This window comes from Gavia stellata, chromosome 10, assembly GCF_030936135.1.
Source record: "Gavia stellata isolate bGavSte3 chromosome 10, bGavSte3.hap2, whole genome shotgun sequence".
Taxonomy (NCBI): Eukaryota; Metazoa; Chordata; class Aves; order Gaviiformes; family Gaviidae; genus Gavia; species Gavia stellata.
In genome coordinates, this window is record NC_082603.1 from 19,784,410 (window position 1) to 19,801,861 (window position 17,452).

Sequence of the window (17,452 nt, forward strand, 5' to 3'; positions counted from 1 at the left end):
GTGGTTGCATATAAAATATGCCATATTTCTCATGCCTGTAACACAAACTATAAAAAGCCAAGCTTCGCTCGGGATAGGGCTCCCTATTTGTTCTAGCATAAGAACAGAAACTTCCATGTTTATGAAGTGTTTAGAGGCCTGTTTCTTTCAGGCATCTTTTGAAGCAGAGAAGCAATGGCAGGAGATGAGGGTTAGTTTGAGGAGAGTGCTGTTTCCAGAGCAGTTGCATGGATCTCATATCTGGAGCTGTCTTGACAGGGCCAACTTTAAATCAACACTCAAAACTTTCATTATATCAGTTCAGAGGCCTCACAGAGTAGAAGCCCCCTCCTTCCTTCTCTCCCCAAAAAGGGCCTACTTCATTGTACAGATAGGCAAGTACTTGCCTCTGCTAGCCAGAGTACTGGGGGGTAGATAGTCAGCCAAAGGAGAGTACTCCTGGGCATTAACTTGCCTGGGATCATGCCAATACATTAGAATGACTGCAGTGCCTGTGTGGTTGCAGGTACTTTACAATGACATTGGAAAATATTTTTTAAAATATTGGCTACAATTTTGGGGCTAGCTTTATTCCCTGTCTAATATTTGTTTAACAGTAAATCACAGGAATCTGGAGCTATAAAATGGTGAAAAAATTCATATACTAAAGTATAATGTGATAAGACATGTTGAAGGAAAAAACTTGGTTGCAACTTGAGAAGGACTCCATATTTCCTTTTGTCTTTACTTTTGTATCCTGTAAAGGGTAAGGCAGATAAATTTCAAAGCAGTACCTGTGGTGATGTCAACATTATGCTACCAAGTGTCTCCCACTGCTTCTCCTAGAGACTGCAATTTTCCTTGAGCAGAAGGAAACTTCAACTCTGTGAGAGAAACTCCTCTACTGAATTAGACGGAGAAAAGGTCCAGTGGCTGGAAAGCTCCCCCACAGAAAAGGACCTGGGGGTGTTGGTTGACAGCTGGCTGAAGATGAGCCAGCGGTGTGCCCAGGTGGCCAAGAAGGCCAACGGCATCCTGGCCTGTATCAGAAACGGTGTGGCCAGCAGGAGCAGGGAGGTGATCATGCCTCTGTACTCGGCTCTGGTGAGGCCGCACCTCGAATACTGTGTTCAGTTTTGGGCCCCTCACTACAAGAAGGACATTGAGGTGCTGGAGCGTGTCCAGAGAAGGGCGACGAAGCTGGTGAGGGGTCTGGAACACAAGTCTTATGAGGAGCGGCTGAGGGAGCTGGGGTTGTTTAGCCTGGAGAAGAGGAGGCTGAGGGGAGACCTTATCGCTCTCTACAACTACCTGAAAGGAGGTTGCAGAGAGGTGGGTGTTGGTCTCTTCTCCCAAGTGACTAGTGACAGGACTAGAGGAAATGGCCTCAAGTTGCGCCAGGGGAGGTTCAGGCTAGATATTAGGAAAAAGTTCTTTACTGAGAGAGTAGTGAAACATTGGAATAGACTGCCCAGGGAGGTGGTGGAGTCACCCTCCCTGGAGGTATTCAAGGAGTGTGTGGATGTGGCATTGTGGGATGTAGCTTGATGGGCATGGTGCTGTGTGGTGTTGGGTGGGTTGGTTTTTGGTGTGTTGTGTGGTTTTGGGTTTTGTTTTTTTTTTTAGGGTTGGACTTGATGATCTTACAGGTCTTTTCCAACCTTAGTGATTCTGTGATTCTGTCTTCTATATGTGTGCTTTTTGGTTTTTTAAGGGATATTTCCATTCATTAGTATATTCTGGCTAAGAGGTGCTAGGTGAAATCTTGGTTGTGTTAATAAATATCAGCACACAAGATAGAATGGAGCTATGAAGGTAAAAAAAACCCCACACAACAGAAACACCCAAGCTATTTGCTGATGAAGTTTTTTCAAAACTGGATACTGTGTCGTGACAACGTGGAGCTGACAAGTAAGCATTGCAAAGGCTCCTGTGACAGCGCATGGAAATCTGTCCATATGCTAGACTTACCCCACACCCAGAAATTTTTTTCCGGCACTTTTCAAAGACTAATATCTCTCTGTAGCTGATGATTGTAGCATTAGGTATAACACTTCACCTACTGATTACAGAAAGAGGTTACAGAAACTTCTTGGCTCTCTAGCAAAGTTGCTGGTGTTATGCCAGATGCATTTTAATAACAAATGCATAGAAATTCTAATAAAATACAATGGGCACCAGTAAGATGGAAAGATTTGGCTTGAACAGTCCTTGCTGTTATGATTTAACATCTGCATTTTGCCATATGTGGACTTCACTCAATCTGGGTCCCACTGTGCTAGGCATATGGTAGAAGTCAGACACTTAAACTTGCTGTGAAACCTTTCCTGAATTGTATTAGCTGGTGGTGAAGATTTTTCTCTCATGCATGCGACCAAAGTATTCTTGCAACTTGCTGTGTTTTTATAATGTGCTTCAGGTCTGTATTGCTGTAATTGGAAGCTTCAAACCTTTCTCTTTCCACACTGAGCTTCTAAATCGGAGCATTAATCTTCATTAGAAATTGGGTGGTATTTCATTTTGTGAACCAGTGCATGTGAACTTGTATTCTTGTTTACTTTCATCTTAGCTCAGAGCAAACTGGGTCTTATTTATATGAGTAGGCTCAAGGATATGAACCCAAACTAATAAAAAACTAAGAATTTTAAGAGGGTTAGCTAAGACACAGGAAAGGAAACCTGTATGTGAAAACTCTGTCTTTGGAATGATATTAATTTTAGCATGGTTTAGCTTCATTCCCAATCAGCATTAAGTGAGTTAGAATGAATTAAGGCTGTGTTAACTCTGAATAAGAATATGAGCATACTACATACTACTCTAAAATATGAGTTCAGAGCAGTTTTCCTCTGGCAGAAGTAAGATGCTGTGTGTAGAAACATGCACACTAGTAATTAGTCCTTTTCCATCTCACAGTTCCTTGTGTGCCTTCTTTTGAGGCGTTTTTCAGCTAAACTGACCCACTTTGAAACTAAATTGTGATAAACTTCTCTTTGAGCATTTCTGCATATAGCAGCGTTTGCTTTCCTTTTATCCTTGTACAGAAATAATAAACTACTGAGCTATCTCTTCTAGAAACACCTACTTTAGTTGGTCATTTAAGCATAGAGAGAGGATAAAACTCTGAAATGGATAAAGCTCATGCAATACAGAATGGGCTGGGACTGTAAAAAAACTATACAGCTTTCTGAGGCACATTTTGAAAGCTAAAGATGACTTACTGGCTTATGCTGTCATCTTTAGTTCTGCTTTACCAATTCAATAAAAAAATTTGTTTTAGGAATGCATTAATATAGTAAACTGGGATATTTCATATTAACTGGTTTATCCAAGATCAGCTCCTGGCTACCTGTGTTACAGATTCTTTTTTTTTTTTTTTCAATAGCAATGCAGACCTGCTTCCTTAGATACAAGATAACATATATTAAATAATTTAGACTTAAGCTACAGGAGAGGATTGAAGCCAGAATAACTAGAATTTTGCAAACTGACAATACGCTGTGTGTGATTAGCAAAATGAAAGGACACAACTGCTGTGTTGGGTTTTGAGAAAGTGAGGCCTTTGGGTTTCTTAATGAGTAAATCTCTTTTGGATCAAGATTCCCCAAGCAAGCCTGTAATAGCAACACTGCAAATTTTGAAGCCTGACAGATGTCATACTCTTCTATTATCTAAAATTATCATGAAGCAAAATAATTCCATCTTTTAATTTTGCATATGACAATAAAATTAATTTCACGCAGAAATACTCTTGTGGTCACGCAGAAGCTTATCAAAAATTTTGGGATACCTGATCTGCTGAAATCAGTTGCAGAATTCCTTCTTATTACAGTGGGTCTCAAATCTCTACTGACTAATAAGTATCATCATGCTGCAAGGCAGCCAGATGTTTGACATTAGCCAAGACACTCCTGCTACTCAGTCAATGTCTTTGAAGCCAATTTTATGATGGATTTCTAGCCAGAATATGGATTGTTTTGGTCTTTCTCTTTCAAGCTGCAGCTTTTGGAACTTGTGTATTCCCAGTACGTCTTGCAAGGGATGTGGAGACCAGACACTTGGCTTCTGTATCAATCATGCAACTGTTACAGTCTCCCTTTTAGGCCAGCTTGTCTGGGTATGTTTAGTACAGTGTAAAGACATCCAAGAAGAAGGTTCCCCTTTCAAGTGTACTCATGCAGATGGCAGGTTCCAGCTCTATTTTTAATTCATTTTTTTCTTTAAGAGCTAAAATATGCATGAAATGGTCAATGTACAGGGAGTAACGTTTGACAGCACCACAGGGAAGATTTCTGGGATGAGGAACAGAGTATTCTCATTACCACTATAAATTCCATAATATAAGGCCTGAAATTTGTTCTGTGTTAATTTTAAAAAGAGATATCATCTGTCCTGGAAGGTCTGTCTTTCTTGCGAGTGTCCTAAAACAGTCTGGGATGACCTTCTACTTATGCCCCTCCTCTGAACTGCCTAGTTCAGAAAGGGCATTGTGACAAGGATTTGGAATGGGGCTGGACTTGATGATCTTACAGGTCTTTTCCAACCTTAGTGATTCTGTGATTAGTGATTCTGTAATGCACTGTGCTGAATCCAATTCTTCAGTTTCAGCAATAACTGGGGACAGCATCCCACATACTCATTTGTTTAAAAAAGTACAAGTCTGGAACTGTCTTTAAGCATGCTGATACCTTGAAATTGTCTAAACTGCCTTGAAGATTTCTTACTCCTTTTCTCTAACTCAGCTTTCATACGAGCTGCTAAATGTAAACCACACTAATGCTGCAGACAAACAAGTTTGGTTAATTTTTTTCTTGTTAAAAGGAGATTGGAGTAGGAAAAAAAGGTCCATTTTGTGTGGTTAGCTGTATTTATCGCATATCTGTTTCTCTACCTGCAGGGTCTTAAGGGTTATCTGGGACTGCGAGGGCCACGGGGTGAGCAGGTAAGTGATGAAAGCACAGTACACTATACTCTACAGATGAACAATTGAGTATAGAAGAATGCATAATCCAATATAAATATTCAATACAAGCAATCAGTGTAAATTACTGACTGCTTAAGTAAATACTTGATAGTTCTTGACCAAAAATTCGGATTATTTAGAGATAAGTGCGGTAAAAAATGGTCTAAATGAAATGGAAAAGACTAGCTTGTTTTTCTTCAACTACCATACTGGCTTGGCAGAGGTTGGTGTAAAATTCTTGTTAGAGGCACTGTTTGGATTCTCACAAAACCTCTGTTGATTTAATGCATTTTAAATCTCCTAGAATGTAGAGAATAAAATGGTTATTTGGTCCTTTTTCTCACTTCTATGTCAGTTGAAGAAGCAATCTGAATATAAATTTCAAAGACATCCAATTGCTGATCTGTCTTGTTAGCATTAACGAGTGTCTTCATGTCAGAGTAGATGGAAGCATGAGTCTCCTTTTGGATGACATTAAAAGGGAAATGGTGATCATAACAGATGATAGACACCCGAAGGGAGATGAAAACTCATTAATATCATCCATGACTTTAATGAGTTTTATACACAAATCTTAGCTGAATGAGTGATGATTTTTATTATAGGTCCACAGACATTTTTCTGTGATGGCTATAATTGCGCAGTGAGATAAAGAGATAGCCAGTGAAAAAAAAAAGTAATTCTTAACATCAGGAGAAGAGTGTCTCAATCTTTGAAGAAGTTGCAGGTGAAAAGTAATCAGTTAGTTACCAAGGAGAGGAAAAAGTGAAGCTTGCATTGAAAAGTAATTCTGCTCATTATTCATGCAATCAAGCACATAAGTTCCTTCAAAGGCAATTCATGTTCAAGAATGAGAAAACTGGTGATGTGCAACTGTTTGATATCTCAGAGTTCTCATACTGCTGCTGTAAATATTTTCCTTCATTATTATGATTCTATGATCACTTAGAAAATACTCTGACCAACTTTTAAGGGAGCACTTTGGATGAAAGAGTTTTACTTCGCACGTAGTTCTTACTGCTGGTATTTTCAGGCCTGGCTGGTGAAGGTGATGAGTTAGTCCAGTTACTTATCATCTGTAGCACCTACCTGTGTTTGTAGTTTTTAGAAGCTTGTACAGCGATGACAGATATTCCTCTGAATTTGTGAATTGTGGAACTCCTTGAACAGCTGGTAACAAAGGAAAAGTTTTAAAAGACAAGTTGTAAATGCAATGATTTTACTGGTTTTTAGTTTTTTCATATACGCATATTTTGAGGTACAGCTGGGCCAAAATAGGATACCATAGATCCTAGTTCCATGACAGAACATCTGTCAGAAAATGAATCACTACTGGTTGAAAGCAGGTGACAGAATCATTTCAATGGCAGCTCATTTAAACAAAAAATACTGCAACCCCTTTTTGCATCTGCACTTCTGAGTTCTGCTTCCTAAGGCTGCTGTTTCACCATAAATCAGCTGTGAACAGCTCAGAGGGGAAATCCTGATCCATTGCTATGGTAACACTGACATATGACAGTGGGTGGAAGGGTCAAGCCGGGAGAGGGTCCAATTTATGGACTTGGCTTGTTTAAAATAAAATTAACTGAACAGAGGTAGGTGGAGCTTCCTGTGTCTCAGCGATGGGCTCATGGCATTTGGCACCATTTCAGAAAAGCACATTTTTCTGAAACTAAACAGTCAGATGCGCAGATGTTAAGTAATAAAACAACAACAAAAATTACTTTTGGATTTCATTAGGAGGAAGATGATGGAGAGAAATTTTATACATTAATGACTAATCCAGTGCTATATTGACCTGATTCTGGAATAAACAAAAAAAATTTGGCTTTGTAAGGACACAAGGATTCTTCTTTAATGAAACATTTAACACATGTGTTCAAATGCAGCTGAGACCAGTGCAGTTCCTTCATTATAAGGACCTGTCTCCTATAGTCCTCCTCAATTACCTTTTATAAATAGTATTTATGTTTTTATTATGGAAATAAGGGGTGCACTGTTATATTTCACAAAATCTTTGACTACTCTTCTTGTAATGCTTTTTAAAGGATATGTAACTGAAATTGGTGGAGTTATTTATGTATGATGAGTAAATTTTAGGGTGTTGCTGTGTAGCTTGCTCAAAAAGCAATTTTTCCGTGAGTTTAAGCTGTGTCATATGACTAGATGTTAAAAGAGAAATGATAAAACAAATAAACTCCAAAACATGACATTAAACCTATTTGTTGTTTCTTTTCTTTTTTCTTTTTTTTTTTTTTTTTTGTCTTTTTCCTACCTCTTTTTCCACTTAGGGAATTCCAGGAATGACTGGCAATATTGGGGCAGTTGGTTACCCTGGCAGGCAGGTGCAGTAACTATACTAATGTCTTTGCAGTTTGGTGGATTTTCTTGTTTGTTCTTTTCAAAAGTACCATATCTAACTCTTTTGGAATTACTAATAGTGTAAATGTATTTGTTTACATCCTGTCATTTATCCTTGAAACAAACCTCTTTCACAGGTAGTACCCTTTAGGTAATGTTAAGTCTCATGGCTTTTAAACTTGGATGGGTTAGATGCAGTAATGCTGTACCTTTCTGGAATACTTAAATGATCTTACCAAAGTACTAAATGTCTAAACACTTTACGCTCCTTCATAAACCTCTTATGATTCTATGTGGTTTATCTTCTTCATATTTCAAGTCCAGAAGCAACAGGAAACTGCCTGTTGTAGTATAGTTCCTCCTGATTTTCACCAATGTATTTACTTCACTACTGAAACTATTTCTTCAGCCCGTTAGGGAAACAGAACAATAAAAGACTGCCCCCCCCACCCCCCCCAGATATTTGAGAAGGAGAAGCAGTAAAGCCAGAAAACAGCTTTCTATAAACACAAGCACTTATATTGGTTTTTTTTTTTATTTATAGATAAGCTAAGAGATACCTCAGTCTAGTAATACAAATAAGACATAAAATAGAAATATTCATTATTTTCTCCATATAAGGGTATATAAGCCAAATTCAACAACTGACTTTGCGGTTTTGTGTCTGCTTAAAGGGTGAATTTGAGCAATACTTCAGTGTTTTATTGGGTTAGGTTTGTAATGGCTATATATTTTAAAATTCCATTACAATATTTTATATAGTAATGGATGGTAACATGTTTGTGTTGAATCACATAAAATGTTTAGAGCATTTGGACTACTTATGCTATTCTGACATTAGCTTGAAAGTAATTGGAAATGTGTCCAAATATAAAAAATCCTGTGAAATGATGTCACTGTAATGCCAGATCACTGGATCTAGAAAAAAAATTCCTCTTAAAAGAAATAATATTAATGTAAAGGAAGTTTTAGTCATTGTCTAAGTTTCATCCATGAATTAATGGGGGACCTCTCTGAACGTGGTTCCAAGGGACTGCTTGATGACACCTTCTTCAACCCTAATTTTAAGAATGTATTGCAAGTTTAGAGTTAACAAATGCTGTTACAGTTCTTTTAAATAGACCATATCTGGTTGTTTAAAATTAAGTACAACTCATGTCTTTTTATAATAGGGCTTAGCTGGACCAGAAGGTAACCCAGGTCCTAAAGGTGTAAGAGTAAGTAAGCATTTTGGCATGTGTGTCTATTTTTACCCATTCAGCACATAAGAAAGAGAATGAGGAATTTCATTCAGCTCTGCCAGTTGTATGCCCGCTGAACCACTTTGTCTTTACAGAACCTACAAATGGGAAAACATAATGTTTCTTTCAAAATACCTGTAAGGATTTAATTTTTTTTTCCATGGTGAGCAGCATAGAGCAGCCTTCCATTGTTGCCCTTCCTCTCTCTTGGAATGCATGCAGGCAAGAGAAGGAAAGCAATACTGAATGTGGGTGTGTGAGAGCTGGGAGTGAAGAGGAGCGGACATTTCCTGCCTGAAGCATTATTTCCATAATGGAAGCTGTCAAGAAGGGAGATGTATCTGGCATTTGCAATCTGTAACAGCTACAGAAGTTGATAAAGGGAAACTGTCTTGTCACATAAAACCCATACCAGTGATCTTGAGATTTTAGAGTTGTTCAGTTGTAGTCATATTTATCTTAGGGACTGAAGGTTCTTAATGCTCTGCTGATTCAAGGTTTGCTTTTGATTATTCTTGGAGGTAAAATAGGTTGCTTTTTTTTTTTTTTTGGGGGGGGGGGTGTTGGTTTGTTTGTTTTGTATTTTGTTTTTTGTTTGTTTTTTTTTTTTTGAAGAGGCACATGTGCATGCATATACATACTTGTGTGTGTACAAGTACGTTTTCAGACTGACTTTCACCATCAGGCAGTAGCCATGGGTTTCCAGAAACTTGCATGTTGCTGGTTGCACCTAGGATTTGAAGGTGCACCTTTTGCTAGGTGTTTTCAGGCCCTCAGCTCATGTTGTACAGGTTGCTGAGCAGTGTGGTATGTTCTGAATTATCTATTAAAATAATTTTATTGTATTGTTAGATTTGCTTTTGTCCTGTTTTATTTTTAATGAAGTTACTAAAAGCCTTTACCTGCAGCAACTTCTTAAACATATGTCTGGTTTTTTGGGGTGGGGTTCTTTGATATCAGTTTTGATTACAGTGATGGGAAAAATCACTTTGTCAGGATCAAGTGCCAACAGATATTGCACCCTCAGGGACTGTATCTTTTACATTTCTTCAGTTTACTTTTGTTCAGATTCTCAGTGCATTTTGTCTCGTTCTCCTCTCAACGAACAAGACATTAAGTGATCCCAGTCACTTCCTGGAAAGTTACTACTTCTCTATTTATACAAAGCTAAAAATGGCCAATGTATGAGTAATTTTAGGGAAAAAACACCTGTCAGTTCTTAAGGCTAAGTCCTGTATATGAATTCTGCAAGCAACTTTGAATAAAAATGATGATGCAGCCCTGTTGAGACATACTACTGTGCCATGGAGGTGTGTAGCAACATGATATGAAGTATCTTCAGAAGTTTGTTTAGAACATTCCTGCAATCAAACTATACTCTGCTTCTCAGCGGTTTTAAGAAACTGTAGAAAAAAGAAGTGCCTTTGTTTTCCTTACTCTCATTAGGTCTGGATGACAATATGGGCACTATCTTTCATAATTTTAAAAAAAACAAAAAGCGATCCAAAAAACCCAAATTGTTACAATCGGAGGACTGGAGAGGTAGAGAGATGTAAGTAAGGGATTCTTTTTGTAGTAACTAATCATATTTTTGTTTCGATCTCAGTTTGAATGTGGTAGTGCAGAATCCATCTCTACTACTATTTTTGCAAATTGTACTATCATTTCTGCTGAGTCAACAGCATGTTTCTGTGTCCATACAACTGATTATATGAGAGGATCTATTTCTGACTTTCTGTGGGGAAGGTGGGAGAGAAATGCATTGTGACTGAACTTTAAGGAACATTCTGCTTATGACAAGGTAAACTTTCTAAGACTCTTGCATATAGCAGTGATCACACAGTGTTATTAAAGATGAGAACATCTTTTCTGATGTATTTCATGAATAAGGTTAACTTCAGCTTTTTTATATTTCATTTATTCTAATAAATAAGGTCTCTGATGCAACTTCGTCTTATTGGAACACTTTCTTAGTACTTCTTTATTAATTGATTCTGTACCCTTTTAATAGGAAATTGGTTTTGCTGTTGGTTGGAGAGTAAATCCTAGTCACATTTAACTTGATTGAGCTTCACTGCTAATTTCAAATGAGCCTGAATTTAAGTCCTGGATCTTGAACCCCCAGCTGGCCAATACTGAAGGACAAGCAGTGTTCGTGGGAAGCAGCCTTGTAATCAAGAATTGTTCTTATGTCTTTAGGGTTTCATTGGACCGCCAGGTGTGGCAGGACAACCAGGACCTGAAGGAGAAAAGGTAGGTTTAATGGAACATTAATGAAATATTGATGTTTGGGTGGTAATGCAATATATGTTAGAAAGAGGAAAAAATGTACAAAGTGAGGGGATTGACTGCTCCCTCAGCAAGTTTGCAGATGACACCAAGTTGGGTGGGAGTGTTGATCTGCTTGAGGGTAGGAAGGCTCTGCAGAGGGATCTGGACAGGCTGGATCCATGGGCCGAGGCCAATTGTATGAGGTTCAACAAGGCCAAGTGCCGGGTCCTGCACTTGGGTCACAACAACCCCATGCAACGCTACAGGCTTGGGGACGAGTGGCTGGAAAGCTGCCCTGCAGAAAAGGACCTGGGGGTGCTGGTTGACAGCCGGCTGAAGATGAGCCAGCAGTGTGCCCAGGTGGCCAAGAAGGCCAACGGCATCCTGGCCTGTATCGGAAACAGTGTGGCCAGCAGGAGTAGGGAGGTGATTGTGCCCCTGTACTCGGCGCTGGTGAGGCCGCACCTCGAATGCTGTGTTCAGTTTTGGGCCCCTCACTCCAAGAAGGACATTGAGGTGCTGGAGCGTGTCCAGAGAAGGGCAACGAAGCTGGTGAGGGGTCTGGAGCACAAGTCTTATGAGGAGCGGCTGAGGGAGCTGGGGTTGTTTAGCCTGGAGAAGAGGAGGCTGAGGGGAGACCTCATCGCTCTCTGCATTTACCTGAAAGGGGGTTGCAGAGAGGTGGGTGTTGGTCTCTTCTCCCAAGTGACTAGCGACAGGACAAGAGGAAATGGCCTCAAGTTGCGCCAGGGGAGGTTTAGACTGGGTATTAGGAAGAATTTCTTTACTGAGAGAGTGGTGAAACACTGGAATAAGCTGCCCAGGGAGGTGGTGGAGTCACCCTCACTGGAGGTGTCCAAAAAACGTGTAGACAGGGCACTGCAGGATGTGGTTTAGTGGGCATTATAGTGTTGGGTTGATGGTTGGACTTGATGATCTTACAGGTCTTTTCCAACCTTAGTGATTCTGTGATTCTGTGATTTGGGTCTTTGTCTAAAAGCAAAAATGGTGTGGAGGAGATTAAATAAATGGGTCATACCTAATTAGTCTAATCAATGAAATGCACTGGTGCTAAAGTTAAATGGGCAGCAGCTGTAAATTATTATTTGAATTTAATCTAGAGCTGCAAGGATTAGGGGTATCTTTTTCTTACCACCAAGGTCCATAATGATTATTTTTGACTGAAGCAATTTTGTTCAGTTGATAATTAATATTTGTCAGTTGTCAGATGATGTTTGCAATAAAACCAGTCATGGAAATCTTAATCTCTGTCACTCTGTGCTTGAGTTTTTTCTTGCTTCTTTCTTTCTTGCTTGAGTACAAAGGTGTCTGGCTGTTTACTTGGATGGAAGCAGAATATGGCCCTTCTTCATAGTTGTTCTGATGTGGCCACAGTAAAGACAAGCAAAGTTTGTGTTTCTGCCCCCCTGTTACAGGACGTTGTCTCTATGATTCTTTGCTCAAATATCTTTTTTTTTTCTTTTTGTTCGTGCTTCTTCTCACACTGTCTTTTCCAATCAAATGCAGGTTTAATTACTTGAATTTAAGCTATTGAAGAAGAGAAAACCTACTTATGATGGGTTATTTCTTTCTCAGGGCATTCCAGGCTTCCGTGGAAAAAGAGGTCCTAAAGGGAGACAGGTAAAGCTTCTAACACTTGTTACAATTTCTGCTGCCAATGTATATGCACCTGTAATTCACTCTGTAACTTTAATCAGCTGAAAAATGTTAGGGGTTTTTTTCCATTTTCTATTGTTTCCAGTTAGTACTTTGCAGTATTGCAAATTCTGTGCAGGTTATAACTCTTAGATGTTCTGAAGTGAGGACGACTTAACATGATGAGCCTTGTGCCTAGTTACTGATATCAGCTACCTGAGGGTTAAAAGATGACAGAAACACATAAATATATTCTGTAAAATAAGTGTTAGCACAAGGTACAGATATGATGCAAGTTTCATAAGTCTGATTTTGGTGTTTGTTTGAATGCAGATCAGCTGCTTCTAGTGTCTGATATTTCTGGACTGGGCAAATTAAAGCTGTCCTCTACTTAACATAGATTTCTACAGCTGAGAGTAAACACGAATCTGCCAAGTATACATTACCAAGGTTTACATATTTCCTGTGGTATATCTTCAATGCCAAGTGTTTTGTTTTCTACTGCAACCTTATTATTTTAGGTCTTTGATGCTATCCAGGAGTTTCCAATTTTAACTTTCTTGTGCTTTGAGATTGGAAACTGCGATAGCATTCTCCAGTTGTGCACTCAGTTGCACTCAGCAGTTCAGATGACTTTCATCTCGCATGTTGAACAAGCTTGTTCAGCAGTAGTAGTGTGATTACCATCATTTGGCCCTTAATGTATGCTATGAAAGTTGTGGAGAATTCTGTTTAATTATGTTTTGGTTTCTGTGTGATCTAACAACAACCAAAGAAAGCACTAACCTTCAATAGAGTTCCTTTTGATGTAAAGAAAGGCAAGCGAGAAAAGTGTCATTAAGTTGGTAGCTTCTTTCTAAAGCTGCTATCAAATTGTTATGGTATAAAATCAAAATAAGAATCTGGTTTTTAATTGTTCAGCTAGCAGGACAGGATCCTCCTGTGCTTGTTGACTATATTGTTGTTTGCTTATAATTTGAATCAAATGCTACTTTGTGCATTTGAGTGTTGGGCAAGAAGGGGTCTGTGCAATCAGTACCTTGTAGTAGTTGGCAGCGTGTTGTGCTGGTGAGTCACGTGCAGCATTTAAGAAGGAGAACCTGGACGGAAAGCAAAGACTTGTGTGGAAAAGGAAGAGGAGGTCACAGCAGGGTACTCTGAAAACCTGTTTTGCATTATAATCTCATTCTCGGTGGCAGGTTTCACTGAGGCTTCTGACTGCCAGTGTAGTAGTTTGTTTCAATCTGTAACAGTTGGTGCTGTGCATGTTGTGGTAAGCAGTTGTTTTTAATTTACAATAAGAGCACAGCATCTATCAGTGCCAGGCTATGGTCTGATAAGGACTTTTATTTATATATAAATCGATTCAGAGAGGTTTCACATAGGTTACAGAGCACCAAAAGCACCTCTGCACAATGTCCTTGATTACCTTCATTCAGTACTGATTCCTCTGTAATGTTGTCATTTCCTCAATCCCAAGGTTCATATCAAATCCTTTCTACGATCTATAAAGTGCTTATTTGACTAAAGGCCACTAATATGGGGACCAAACCAGGAGAGCAATGACATGGGAACCTGACTTGAAGTACTTTGCTGGATCACAAGCTTAGAGAATGTGTGTTATTTTAACCCCAGAAAATGATAGCTGTGATGACAATGTCTTTCAACAAAATGTGCCAGAGTTAATGCTGGCGCTTTGGGGCAGGGCATTGTCACTAAAGGAAATTTGGCATCAGAACTGCATAGTGCCTGAAGTCAGGCTCCTCACCATGTGTTCTAGGATGAAACTTATTTCTTCAGGCAAAACTTCTGTCAATAACAATACTTGGGGGGGGGGGGGGGGGGGGAGGAACCCATATGGCTGGTAGAGATCCTTCTGAAAGAAAACAGATCCCAAATATGATCTCATTTTTGGAAAGTAAAATAGAAGTATAAGAAAAGTGGATCGTACAAGGGATTGTATGCTTACAATTTAAAATGCTACTACTTAGCAGGTTTATTGAGTATTTACTCATATTTGTAACATCTCTGGCATATTTGAAATGGAACAAAAGATTCAATTACCAAAATCTTTGTTGTGAAGATTATCGAGTGAGGATTTGTTTGAATTTTAGATTAGTTTTGCATACAATATACTTCGAAGAAAATATTTCATAGTAAAAGCATATGTATTCAATTTATTTCCATTGTATGCTTGTAATATGAAATTTGGCTAGTTCTGCAGTACTTTTAATGCACTATCTGTCCTGTTAGTATGATACATAGTGCTTTTACGTAGATAGTTTGACCACATTTGGGGGAATGTTTTTACATAGTTTTCTTCTGTATGGGATTAGTTGCAACCAGTGGTCAATGTGACAGAACAGACCTTGTAAATTATACCAAGAATTTATTAATCAAGTCTGTTGTAACTGTAAAAAAAGTTCAGGTTCTGTTTTATATTAAAATTATGAAAAGTCATCCTTTGTATGCTTTATAGTAATGTTAAATTATAATATTGATGTAATAAACCACTTGTTGCACAGTAGTATTATTACGTTACTTCCAATTTTAGACTTTTCTGACTGTTCTTCTATGTTGCATTTTCCTTTCATTTTCCTACTTACTAAGATAGTTTTATCAGCATCAGTTAGAAGACACATGCTATTGAGAATGGGATTATGATGACTGTGGGTTATCTGTCCCTTTTGTAACTCATGCTATGCTGGGTTCTTGCTGTATATAAACCATCATCTGTGACTTGCACCTATGATCTGGTGGGTGGTAAAACTGTCTCACTGCATCCTCCATTTCACTTTTGGTGCCTCATTTGTATGTTTTTAAAAAAAAATATATTTATGTGTGTTACAGCGATTCTGCCTCTTCCAACATCTACCAAGGGCAGGCAGTACAACAAAAATATTATGCTATTAAGGAAAGGGTAGTAAATTAATATTTGTCTACATCCTACCAGCTGGTAGCTTTTAACAACATAGGCACTGTCAAATACCCGGTTTACATGTGTGAAATTTTACAGTACGTTTTCAGAGTTGTGCAAAAATTTCGCCAATGGTGTACAGATTGAGAAGTAATGCAATCTGCTTTATTGACCATTAACCTATGAACCTCTACTGTTTAAATGATAAAACAGTAACAATATAAAGATCCGTACTGTCACATCTTACAATTATGGCTATATTTTCTTATTTGTGAGTTCCATGATCAGATCCTGAATAATAATTTCATTGTTGTGAGAGGCGTTCCTATCTTGCTTTCCTGAATTTGCAGGAGAATGCAGAAAAAAAACTCCAACCAAAATCAACCCAAGAGATGGTACAGGGAGTGTTAAGCATATCTCAGATTAATTCAGTGTCATGCATGATGATGGGAATTAAAAGTCTATAAAGTTGTTTCAATGTTGGTTTAGTAGTGTGTATACATATATATACACACACATAAAAACTTGCCTTAACTTCTACAGAAATTTGGTTTAAGTTATTACTAAGGCCAAATATGGCTTAAGCAGTGCTTAAACTACTTCGGTTTATGATATGATTTTTCCACCTCCTTGCTGCAGTTTTATATTGTCTTCCTGCCTGCTGTTTGTATAATATTGTATGATGATGCATAACACCCATTTCATTAAGGAAAGACACTGTTATACTAAATCCTGAGCTGGACAGCTATGTGGCTGTCCTCCAAATAAGGTACATTAAAAAGGCCAAGTTAATTGTACCTTTGACCTGCAGCAGGTTTGAACAGTCTTACAGATGTGAAAGGTTAATGCCTGAAAGTACTGTTCCTGATACACAGGGAGCAGTAAGAAGACATTCAAACATTGAAAATACAAAGAAGAGTATTTAATGTAAAAATTATTGTAAGGGTAGAGTTTTCTCCTTTTCCCCATGGAGATGGACTGGTAATGTTCTGGTGCTTTGATGCTGATTTCTTGAGGTCAATGCATCTCTCGGTTATCTCAGTACTCTAATACTGTGCGAGATTTCTCAGTTCCAGGAAAAGTCGCTTTCCTGTGAGTGCCTTAGCTTGGATTCTTTTCCAGGCAGAATCCCTTTCCAGCTTGGTATTTTGCAAATTTTGTGATAGGCTTTTCTACGGACTTTACAATGTAACTAAAAAGGATGTTGACTTCTCTGTAGATCTGTGCTCCATCCTGTCTCCTAACTTTATACAGTGATAGGAATCATGAAAATATTGCATGGTGCTGCTTCAAACTAATGGCATGAGTTTGTATTAGCTTCATGTGGCTCTTCCAGAGAAATAGTGAGATCTGCCTGGCAATAGTACACTGATAAAAATTAATTAAAAACAAACAAAACAAACAAACAAAAAAACCCAAAACAAACAAAAAACCCCACCAAACCACTTTTTCCCCAGCAACTCATGTGCTTCTGCAGTGGGCAACATCAGAAAGAAATAAAATAATCTGTGAAACTCTGAGGTGAAGCAAGAAATGTTAGAGCCAGTAAAGTGGTGGATTTCCATTTCATTTTGCTTCTCAAGCAAGAAATGGAAATTCTGTTTCAAGCCTTGACGCTTGACTTGGCCAGTCAGATTTCTTCCCTGTCCTGATAATCTAGTCTCTGAAGTCAAAACTCTGATAAAATGAACGAGGCTTTTCCATGTCTTGTTTGAGTTATTGTTTCAGTCTCTAGATGCAGACTAAGGCAAGTGTTCATGTTTGGTAAGGACAGTGTTGTGCCAGAAAAATGAAAAATTTGATTTCTAATGAACATGTCACACTGAGACTGCAACCATTAATATATGGGGAAGACTGTGGAAAGAACAAAAGACAGATGTTTTAGTGAATGCTGTAGGTAACAGGAAAAAAAATATTTGAAGTAAAAATACTAAATAGGAAAAAAGACTCCAAGCAAACAATTCAAGTAATACTTGTTTAATATTGCTCTTAAAGCATTTAGTAATCTGATTTTGCCCTATGCTTACATTGTGTATAGTTATAGCTCTTTTGGTTATGATTTTAGGA

At 38.4% G+C, this 17,452-nt stretch overlaps 1 protein-coding gene across 1 annotated transcript in view; it reads left to right on the top strand.

Annotated features, from left to right (window-relative positions):
• COL24A1 (collagen type XXIV alpha 1 chain) overlaps positions 1–17,452 on the top strand; it is a 173,356-nt gene that overhangs the window by 52,447 nt on the left and 103,457 nt on the right. Inside the window, exons 12-16 of the mRNA XM_059822180.1 lie at positions 4,874–4,918; positions 7,231–7,284; positions 8,473–8,517; positions 10,741–10,794; positions 12,409–12,453. Of these exons, the coding sequence (XP_059678163.1) occupies positions 4,874–4,918; positions 7,231–7,284; positions 8,473–8,517; positions 10,741–10,794; positions 12,409–12,453 (243 nt within the window). The remainder of the gene's footprint in view (positions 1–4,873; positions 4,919–7,230; positions 7,285–8,472; positions 8,518–10,740; positions 10,795–12,408; positions 12,454–17,452) is intronic.